Below are 11,495 nucleotides of genomic sequence, written 5' to 3'. Positions count from 1 at the left end.
AAAAAAAAAAATCAAAAAACAAAACAACAATAACAACAACAAAAGCAGGTCCTAGCCACACCGGCGAGGACCGGTGCTGGCGAGGAGGACCCGTCCTCCAGTGCTGCTGGGGAGGAGTTTCCAGTTTTCCTCTCTTCAGAGACCCTGCACTCCCTGCTCATTTCCTCTTCCTGATGGCTGTGTGCTTTCCCCATGTGGCAGGAGACGTGGCCACAGCAGTCTGGGATTATGACCTCAAAGGCCTCATCAGAGAAAACTAAAGAGTGGGCCTCCCCTCTTCCACCCTTAGAGAAACTGCAGGAAAGGGCTCCAGTGAGCTGGCAGGGCACAGTGGCCGGGACCCTTGCTGATTGATGTTAGGAAAGCAGGGCAGGCTCTGTACCCTGAGAAGTCAGGAGGAAGGCACGACATCCATTGGACGAGGAGCACTCAATTTCCCAGAGCACATCATACAATGCTACCCAAGGGATGTAGACTGAAGATGATGGTAGAGACTAGAGCACAGCTGTCATAGCTGAGGATGGCCAGCAATGCTAGGAACCGGAAAAGCAAAGCGAGGTCTTCCCCTACAGGTTTCGAAGGACCTTGGCCCTGCCAATACCCTGGTTGTCAGCATCTTGCCTCTAGAACTATAAAACACATTCCTCTGCTTAAAGCCAACCAGTTTGTTAGAAAACTAATACAAGTGGCACAGCTTAGTGGTTAAAGGAGCTGAGGAGACATTGGGGTAGTGGGGCCAGAGCAAGGGCTCAGCAGGTAAGAGCACTGGCTGCTCAGGCTGAGGACCTAGGTTCAGTTCCAGCACCTGCATGCGGGCTCAGAAACACTAGGAACTCCAGCTCTGGAGGGTCTCGTATCCTTTTCTGACCTCCTCGGTCACCACAGTGCTCCATTAGTGACTACCAGTTCACTGATTACATATGGCAGCATCTCCCACTACCTGTAAACCCCTAATGAGGAGCGAAGAGGTCCAGGAAGGTAAACTGTCAGAGAACAGAGTGATGGAAATGTTTTAGAAATAAAACTGAAGAGTCTAGAAAAAAACGAGGGGGCAGTTAGATGGCTTAGTGGGTAGACATGCTTGCTGCTGAGCCTAAAGACCTGAGCTCTATCTCCCAAATCCACAGGATAGATGGGGAGAACCCACTCCACTAAATCTGATGTGCACACAGCAGTATGGCATTTACATACACATATGTGTATGTGTGTATGTGTATATGCATGTACACATATATAATGTATATGCATATATTATGTATTTATATCTTATGTTTTATTAATAGAATATGATGTATTTTATTATATTTAATTATTTATAATTTTATTATATATTAAATATTAGATAATATATATTAAAAAGATAAATAGCCAGGCATGATACACTCCTTTAATCCCAGCACTTGGGAGGCAGAAGCAGTCAGATTCCTGTGAATTTCAGACCAGTCTGATCTATAGAGTAAATTCCAAGCTGACCAGGGCTACATAGGAAAACCATATTTAAAAAATAATAATAAACATAAGTCAACAACAACAAAAATATAAGAATAACAACAACACATAAATGGAAAGACTTGGGTAGTCATTCTGTCAAATAAGGTGAGCAGGTATCCAAAGGCCTAGATTTGACTTTAAGTGAACTAGGCGGTCTTGGAGCTCCAACAGACCCTGTCTTCATGAAACTTATGAGGTAAAAAGGAGTGATTTGCAAGACCAAATAGGGACCAAGGATGAAGAATGCAAACCAGAGAAGCACATGCCCCAGGGAGTGGAGAGTGCCTCTCAGTGCTTGAAACACAACTTAACATGTGCAGTCAGCTGGCTTCTTCAGCGACATAGCTTCTGCACCTCTCACAGGAAGGCAGAATTCTTCCCTGAAAGAGAATATCCCCGAGGCTCTTCAAACCTGATCAGAGTAGAAGAGACAGAATGGCAAAAAGTAAAAGAGGAAAAATGCTGACCCTAAAATGCACACCCTCAGAAAAGGCTCATATAGATTATACAAGAGGGTGGCTGGACCTGACGGCAGTCCTGTAATCCCAGCTATTTGGGAAACTAAGGAAAGAGGCTCACAAGTTCAAGGACAGCATAGACCACTGAGGGAGGCGTTGACTCAAAATAAAAAGTTAAAGAGGTCTGGAGCCATAGCTTCCAGGTTCAAATTCCAGTGCTACACCAAAGTTGCAGGGAGAAAAGAAAGAAGAAGAGAAGAAGAGCCTAAAGAGGGTGAGCTACTTCCCCTTTACATCACCCTGGTATCTCTGATCATACAGAGGAATCCCCTGTGAGCCACCTCCCATGCCTGTCAGCCCCACTTCCCCATTCCAGAAAGGCCTACCTTGCCACTGTGAGGACAGCAGTTAGAGCCCCGAACAGGAGGCAGAGGATCTTCCACTCCTAGATGTTCTTCAGGGTCATGGAAGTGTCGTGTACTTTCCTCTCTTTTGATTTCTGATACCCAGCTCTGAGAAGGATGGAGCAGAAGTTGATAGCTGTAGAGATGGAAGTCACTGACCACGCACAAGGAAGGACTGCGCAGCAGCCTTCAAAGTCGGGGTTCCATGTCGTTTGCTCTTAAGGGTCCTCTCTTTTCCTTAATTGTTATAAATACCCATAATACAGAATTTACTTTATTAGCTATTTTTAGTGTATAGTTAAGTCTCATTAAGAATATTTGGGAGTGGGCATGAGATGGCTCAGCTGTTAAGGATGCTTGCTGCTAAGCCTGAAGAACTTGAGTTCAACTTCACGACACGTAATTGAAGGAGAAAACTGGCTCTCACAAGTTCTTCTCTGACCTCCACCCCCATACATATATATTCCCTCGCCCGTGTGTGTGTGTGTGTGTGTGTGTGTGTGTGTGTGTGTGTGTGTGTTTCTCTATCCCCTCCCTTTCTCCCTCCCTCCCCGCCTCCCTGAATGTAATGAAATACAAAAAGAATATATGAGACAGTGAGATATCTCAGTGGGTAAAGGTGCTTGCCACCAAGACTGATGACACAAGTTCAATTCCTAAGATGTGAATAAAAGATGGCAACTGGCTCCTAATGTTGTCCTCTGATCTCCACACATGTGGTACCACACACACACACACACACACACACACACACACACACACACACACAGATGATACACAGTCTCATGTAAACAGGCTGGCCTTGACCTATGTAGCTGAAGCTTCCTCTTCCTGCTCTCCCTCTCAAATGCTGGAAGTACAGGCATGCACCACCACATGTGATTCACATGTTAGAGTCTAAGTAATGCATATTGAACTGAGTTACCACAGATGCCACTGAAACTTAAGGAAGAGATTTCCCTTTATCAATGAGATTCTTATTATTTATTATTCAGCAAATATATACCGAGAGCTATATAATATTTGGTAAAACTTTTAGATCATTGGAATTCAATAATATACTTATTTCCTGTGTGTCTTGGTAGGAAGAAGAGAGGTTGGAGGGGGGCATGTGAAGACAAAAAGAAAACCAGCAAGAGATTAAGGTGGAAATCAAATTGTATGGAGGGAGGGAGGGGTAGGTGAACATAAAGAGAGGGCAGAGAAAGCACAGAAGAAAGGGTGACAGAGGCCTGATGGCTCGGGTGGTATAGGGCTGGCCACACAGCGAGGACCTGGGCAAGGGGGCCTGTGCCTGTAATTCCCTTACAGAGAAGGCAGAAACCGAAGCATCCCCAGGACTGCCTAGCTGGCCAGTCTGGTATAATCAGTAAGGTAAGGCCCAGGGTTTAGAGAGATCCCATCTCAAAAGTAAAGCGGAGACATGCTTGGGAAGACGCCTGATGTTTAGTCTCTGCTCTTGCTCTTGCTCGGATGTCCACACAACCCCACCACCACCAAAAAGAGGACGAGGAGCAATCCAGCAAAAGCATGCTGAAAATGAAGATGGGGCATGAAGAGGTGACTCAGTCAATGGGGGATGAAAATGGATTTGCAACAGAGGCCAGCAGCCTCCACAACGACTAAGGAGCTGTTAGCTACCTAAAGATGAGGCAAGGGGCAGAGCACGCTACTGTTGGCCAGCAGATCATCAGAATCAAGTCAAAGGGAAAATAAAAGAGCCAAAGAGGGAGAGGGGAGAAGGAGAGGAGAGGAGAGGAGAGGAGAGGAGAGGAGAGGAGAGGAGAGGAGAGGAGAGGAGAGGAGAGGAGAGGAGAGGAGGGGGCACTGGAGAGAGGGGAAAGGGGAGAACAAAAAAGGAAGAGAGGGGAGGGAGGGAGGGGAGGGGGAAGGGGAGAAGGGAGAGAAAGGGGAGAGTAATATGAACCCTAACTAAGTATCAGTCTGTTTCCTACCCTTACAAAGAAAATCAGCCTCTAACCACTAAGTATAATGTTAGATTTAAATATTATGTATATCCTTTGTCAAATAAAAGAAGCCCCCTTCTGATCCTTGGTTGGTTTCTGTTGTTTGTTTTAAGAGAGTCTTTCTATATAGCCTTGGCTATCTTGGGACTTTCTATGTACACCAGGCTGACCTTGAACTCAAATATTCCCTTTCCTCTGCCTTCTGAGTGCTGGGATTAAAAGCCTGTGCTGCCAGGCAGTGGTAGCACTGTGCCTTTAATCCCAGCACTTGGGAGGCAGAAGCAGGCGGATTTCTGAGTTCAAGGCCAGCCTGGTCTACAGAGTGAGTTCCAGGACAGCCAGGGCTATACAGAGAAACCCTGTCTTGAAAAACCAAAAAAATAAAATAAAAATAAAAATAAATCAAAACAAATAAACAAAAAGCCCGTGTCACCACACTCTGCCTTATCCTTGTTTAATAAGAATTTATTTTTAAAATGTGTTTTAAATTTTGTATAATAAAACTTTGCTGCATTTATTGAGCTGATAATATAGTTGTAATTATAGTCTTAGTATGATTTAATAAGTTATACATGGCTCTGTGTGTGTGTGGATGTGAGTATATGAATGTGAGTATGTGTGTAGATATGTGTGTGAATGTGTTTATGTGTGACTATGTATGTTTATGAGTGTACATATGTGTATGTATGAACATGTAAATGTACATATGTATACTGTATATATGTGTATGTGTGTATTTATGTGTGTGTGTATGAATGTGTATGTATCTGTGGTTATGTTATGAACGTGTATGACTGTAAGTGTATGTATGTACATGTAAGTGTGTAAATGTAGCTGAGTGTATATGTGTGTGTGTGAATGCGTGTACACACATATGATGTAACACACATACATATGGGTGCATCTACCTTTGTGTGTGCTCAGAGGCAGCATTGGGTGTCCTTCACTGTCATGCTTGCTCAGCCATGTTCCTCTGAGGGAGAATCTTTTCTGAAACCTGGACCTTGCATGACTTTTGTTTTTGCAAGCCCCCATGATCCTTCTGCTTTTGTTCCCAATTGCCGGGGCTCCCCTCCCTCCCTCTCCCCTCTCCCCTTTCCCTGTCCCCTCTTCCCTCTCCCTGCCCTCCCTCCTTGTTCCTTTCCCCTCTCCTCCCTCCCGCTTCCCCCTCTCTCCCCTCCCCTTTCCTCTCTCCCCTTTCTCCTCTCTGAAAACTCTAGCTAGAGTCAAGCTGACACACAAAACCAGCCAGTACAGATATGCAGAGTTAAGTAAGTGGAAAAATATGCAATGTTTATGAATGGAGGCGTGGTGGTACATGCCTTTATTCCCAGCACTTGGGAGCCAGGTGGATCTCTGTGAGTTCAAGGCCAGCCTCATTTGTTTCAAGACAGCTAGGGATACATAGAGAGACCCTGTCTCAAGAAAAAGCAAAAAGATGTTAGTTCTTGTTAGTTCTTCTTAAACTGATTAACAACTCAAATGTGGCAGTCAATAATCCTTGAAACATAGATAAGAAAACTGGCCATCTGAGGCCTACTTGGGCTGTAATATAATGTCAATAATAAAAATAGCCAAGAATTCAAAACAGTTTCAATCCAAACATAAGCTCATTATTGTATAAAAACTACATTATTGTATACACCTAAATGAAACAACTCACAAAAAGAACAAGTGTTCTGGCTAGTTTGATGCCAACTTGACACAATCCAGAGTCATCTGAGAGGAGCAAACCTCAACTGAGAAGATGCCTCCATGAGATCCAGCTCTAAGGTATTTTCTTAATCAGTGATTAAGAATGGGGCCCAGTGACGGTGGGTGGTACTGTATCGGGGCTGGTGGTCCTGGGTTCTATAAGAAAGTAGGCTAAACAAGCCATGGGGAGCAAGCCAGTAGGCAGCACCCCTCCATGACCTCTGCATCAACTCCTGCCTCACGTTCCTGTCTGAATTCCTGTCCTAACTTTCTTCTGTGATGACCAGTGATGTGGAAGTGTAAGCTGAGTATACCATTTCCTCCCCAAGCTTTGGTTTTCTCCCTTTGGGGGAGATGCATCTCAGCAACAGTGACCCTAACTAAGAAGACAGCTAAGGTTTCACTACCTGATTTCAAGATTTACTATAAAAATACTGCCACACAATTCACTGTGTGACCAGGGTGTACTTTCTGTTCTCCTGCCTCTGCCTTCCCAGTGCCAGGATTACAGGTGGCACCACCATACCCAGCCCCATGTATCTTCATAGAAAGAAACAGATGGTGATTTGGTTATGCTTGAACATGATACAGAAATTTAGAAAGCATTCACACACACAAATTCATAGTAAGTTACTAGAATTAAGAAGGCACCACTCCTTTAGAAGTAGTCACTGCTAAAAGCTGGTCAGTGACAAGCTGGAAGGCCAGAATTTTAGGTGAGTGAAGCGGACACGCAGTGTTAGCACGCTGCCAGAGACAGGTGCTCGCTCTACCTTTAGATCACTGTCGATTTTCTCCCACTCTTCCGCTGAAAAGCTGGACGCTGTTGCTGCGGGCTGGTCCTTCCTCAGAGCTCGACTTTTGGGAGCCAAGAGGGTGAGGCGCTTCTCACAGAATTCTATGAGTTCAGGATAGTAACCTTCTTCACCAGACCTAAAAAGCAGTTTAATTTTAGAGTCAGCATCTTACGTAGAGGCTGTGCAAGACAGGAGCAGGGATGCTGCCCATTCCCATCAGCATATACAGGGCTGAGGACTCCAAAGAAAACAAAATGCATCACATACATTACAGGTTGAATTAGGGGCCAGGGAGCCAGCTTGGCAGTTAAGAGCACTGGCTGCTCTTCCAAAGGACCTGAGCTTCATTCCCATGTGGCGGCTCACTTCTGTCAGTGCAGTTCCAGGTTATCTGACTCCCTCCAACCAACATCTTCCAGCCTCTATGGCTACTGGATGCACATAGACATACAAGCAGGCTCAACACCAATATGCATAAAATAATAAAATTTTTGATTTGAAAGAGTAATGTTCTCTCTCCTAACATATATATGTTCATTTTATGCACAGAGCAATTTCAAAATGTATACTGGAAATTCAGTATTAGAGACAAACTGACAGATAATGTAGGCTTCCATTTCAAAGAGTTTCTGTTAAAAAAAAAAAATCTCATTTTGAGTCAAGGTCTTATATAGCCCAGGCTGATTTCTACATCCTGTGTTTTAGGATAACCATGAACTTCTAATCCTTCTGGGCTCACATTCCTAGTGCTGGGACTGCAAACATTTGCCACCAAATTCCACTGATGTGGACCAAACTCAGAGTCTCATGAATACTAGGGCAAACATTCTAAAACATCCCCAGCCCTTGTCACTGTTGTTTGTTTGTCTTTAGATTTTTTTTTTTTTATGTATATGAGTACACCATTGCTCTCTTCAGACACTCCAGAAGAGGGCATCAGATGCCATTACAGATGGTTGTGAGCCACCATGTGGTTTCTGGGAATTGTACTCAGGACCCCTGGAGGAGTAGTTGGTGCTCTTACCTGCTGAGTGATCTCTCCAGCCCTGTTTGTTTGTTTTTAATGTATGAGGAGAAAATGGCTGAGAAACAGCTTAGACAAACACTCTTAAAGTAAACCACTCAAGAAACAGAATTCCTTCCCTAGAAAGCTAGATGGAGTTCTGAACTCCGCAGGCCTCCTTGGGTACTGGCATACATGTGCTGCCATACATACATACATACATATATATGCATACATGTAAAAATGTTTTTTAAAGGGAAGAAGGTCAGAAAAAATAAAAGCAAGGACCAGTGAAGAGCCAAGAATCATGACTACATCCTGGGAAGGCTGCTGGCTCATGAGCCACAAGTGCTTCTGCAATCGAATGCTGTTCTTTAAATCCAATCTCTCAGGAAGCCCACTGACATCCCAGGTGGGTACTCCACAGGGCAGAGACTCTCTTGAAATTCATGACAATCAGCTGCACTGATAAAAGCTTCTCAGGCTTTCTGAAGTAGAATGGCTGGGAACGAGGCACTCAAACCTGCATTTTTAACAACTACATCTGGGATACACATATAAGGTTTGACATCAGCAGCACAGAGCTCTAATAACTTCCTGTTTCAGGCCTCCCCACCATCTTCCCTGGGATCAGGCAGCACTGAGTCACCCTTAGCTGTCAGAGAACCAAAAAATGCGCCTCTCCCAGTAGCTGTGCTTACATGGCTTTACCTCTTCTGGACGGCGCAGTGGAGGCCAGCAGAGTACCCACTTGGATCCTAATCAGCCATGTCTCACGTAGCCCAGAACCACAGAATCAAGCCAACAAGGGACCTATGTACTGACTTCAACATTTGAAAATTCCCCAATACTTCCCTTGTTGATTTGCCTCCCTGAAGGCAATGGCATAATTAAAAAGCATAAAATCAGCTTTTAAATGCTTACCTCAGCACACAAAGAATTTTTTCCAGGTGTTTCACATCTGAACATGTTTCAATATACTTGAAATCCAAATGTTCGATGGGAATTTTAAATGTTTTTGTTGTTCCAAAACCCCACAATGATGGACAGTCCTTAGCCTTAGCAGTCATGGCTGAAACATAATGCAAAAAAAGAGATGTGAATCTAAAACATATATATATAAAACTTAGCTCAATTATATATAGTACATATTTTATATAATTATATATATTATAAAATCACTTATGATATACAAATATATGTATATGTGTGTGTATGTGTGTGTGTGTGTATATTTAGCTTAATTTAGGTAGCCCTGAGTGCTCTTAGAGGGAAACAGGTAGAGTGATTTTTTTTCCCCCAAAGAGGAAGGCTGTCTGTTTTGAACTTTCAATATTAACTGAGTTAAATAGTTCATCATACATGTGTTATCTCAGACTTCACCTTAAACAAGGCCTGACAGAATGACAAAACAGGTTTTGGTGCAAAAACTACAGGTTATATAAAAATCAAGTTTGAGGGCTTTCTTGATGAGGCAGAACCATGTGCTTCTGACATGAAGTGAAGCTGTCGCTGGGTACTAGAAAGTTAAGCCCTTCCATACAGATGGTGCAAGCGACAAAGCCTCCTAAAATGAAGTTGTGTATCTCAACCACTTGGCACATAACAGTGGGTTGCTAAGTGTGGGATGGAGGAGATGGCTCAGTGTCTGAGAGCAGACCACCTGGGTTTGACTCCCAGCACCCACAAAGGTACTGTTATTTCTCTTCTAGGTCATCTGGAGCTCTCTCTGATCTCTGTGGACACAGGATGTGTGTGGTGCATAGACATACATGCAGGCAAAATCCCTATATAATAAAATAGTCGTCTATTTAAAAACACTTTTTTTTTAAGATTTATTTATTTTATTTGCATGAGTACACTGTAGCTGTACAGATGGCCGTGAGCCACCATGTGGCTGCTGGGAATTGAACTCAGGATGGCTCCCCTCGCTCTGGCGCAATTCACTGTAGCTGTCTTCAGACGCACCAGAAGAGAGTGTCAGATCTCATTATGGACTGGACGGTTGTGAGCCACCATGTGGTTGCTGGGATTCGAACTCAGGACCTTCAGAAGAGCAGTCAGTGCTCTTACCCGCTGAGCCATCTCGCCAGTCCCCTTAAAAACATTCTTAATTCCTTTCCCAAACTTAAAAAATCTAAAGACTTGAACAAAAACACAAGGTAGAGCCAGATGCCTTTAATTCCAGAATTTGGGAGCAGGTGCATCTCTATGAGTTCTAGGCCAGCTTGATCTTCATATTAAGTTTTGGCTAGTCAAGGCTGCATGGTGAGACCCATCTCAATAAACAAACAAACAAAAAACAAAACAAAACAAAAACTCATTTTAAAAAAAGCTTTCAGGTGGGCTGGAGAGTTGGCTCAGCGGTTAAGAGCACTGACTGCTCTTCCAGAGGTCCTGAGTTCAATTTCCAGCAACCACATGGTGGCTCACAACCATCTGTAATGAGAGCTGATGCCCTCTTCTGGTGTGTCTGAAGAAAGTAGTAGTGTACTCATATGCATAAAATAAATAAATATTTAAAAAAAAAGCTTTCAGATTTATAAAACTTGTATATTCTGTCATGAAAACTCCACACTAACATAGATTTGGGAGAAAAACAAAATAAAATCCGATTTTCTTTCTGTTGCTGTGACAAACACCATGACAAAAAGCAACTTGGGAAGGAGTAGATTTAGTTCATCTCACAGATGACAATTCATCACTGGAGGAAGTTGGGGCAGGAAGTTGGGGTAGGAACCTGGAGACAGGAGCTGAAGCACAGACCATAAAGGGGTGCTGCTCACTGGCTTGCTTCCCAAGGCAGCCACCTTTCTTATAAACCCCAGGACCACCCACAGCGGGCTGGACCCTCCAGCATCAATCCCTAATCAGGAAAATACCCCACAGATTTGCCGATCTGATAGAGGCAATTCCTCAGTTTTAATTCCCTTTTGCCAGATGAAGCCAGTTTGTGTCAATCTGACAATTAAAAACACACACACAAAAAGCATGTATTACAAACTTATGTTCACACCATGCAATAAAAGCACATTAATCAAGATTCACAAGCTTTTGTAAGTTCTTCTGAAGTACTGTTCTCTCCTTTTTTTTATCTTCCTGTGTAAAATCCTTAAACCTGTGGCAATGAGAAGTGTTAGCTTTACTACTGGGAGATAAATTATATAGGACATTGATGAAAACAATGATCTGATCATTTGTTATGGCTGGTTGTGGTGGTGCATGTCGGTAGGATTTGCTGAAGGAGGCAGAGGCAGGAGGATCACAAGTTCAAGGCCAGCCTGGGCTATACATTTGTTATGAATCACTCAGCTTCATTCAGCAATGGCTGGACCTCTCCTCCTCTTTACGTTTGTTTTCCTGATGCAGCTGTGCCGCCTGTCTGGCCTCTCTGTACTCAGTTCATCCAGCTGAGACTGGCCTGAAGACAAGACAGCAGACCCACCGTACGCCACCAATCCTGAAGGACACCTGGACCATCAGACATATTTGGATGAAACGTTTTTCTTGTGGTTTATTTAGGTAATCTTCAGAAAATTCTACTAGTAGTTAGTAAACTGTCTCGGGGTTGGGGGTTAGGGGTTGGGGGGAGGATAATACAGCCCAGCACTACAGCACTTGCCTAGCAAAATGTGGGACCTCATTTAACTATTTTAACTCTCCCTCTACTACTACTAAAA

General features: G+C 43.6%; 1 protein-coding gene across 2 annotated transcripts in view; it reads right to left on the bottom strand.

Moving 5' to 3' along the window:
- Spag1 (sperm associated antigen 1) overlaps nt 1-11,495 on the bottom strand; it is a 59,600-nt gene that overhangs the window by 46,679 nt on the left and 1,426 nt on the right. For both annotated transcript variants that reach the window (XM_031358866.1, XM_031358865.1), the window contains exons 2-4: nt 8,740-8,887; nt 6,789-6,948; nt 2,336-2,461 (exon numbers count right to left, since the gene is read on the bottom strand). In XM_031358866.1, the coding sequence (XP_031214726.1) occupies nt 2,336-2,461; nt 6,789-6,948; nt 8,740-8,885 (432 nt within the window). In that variant the 5' untranslated portion in view covers nt 8,886-8,887. The remainder of the gene's footprint in view (nt 1-2,335; nt 2,462-6,788; nt 6,949-8,739; nt 8,888-11,495) is intronic.

This window comes from Mastomys coucha, unplaced genomic scaffold, assembly GCF_008632895.1.
Source record: "Mastomys coucha isolate ucsf_1 unplaced genomic scaffold, UCSF_Mcou_1 pScaffold7, whole genome shotgun sequence".
Classification (NCBI taxonomy): domain Eukaryota; kingdom Metazoa; phylum Chordata; class Mammalia; order Rodentia; family Muridae; genus Mastomys; species Mastomys coucha.
This window is presented reverse-complemented; position numbering and strand designations above follow the sequence as displayed.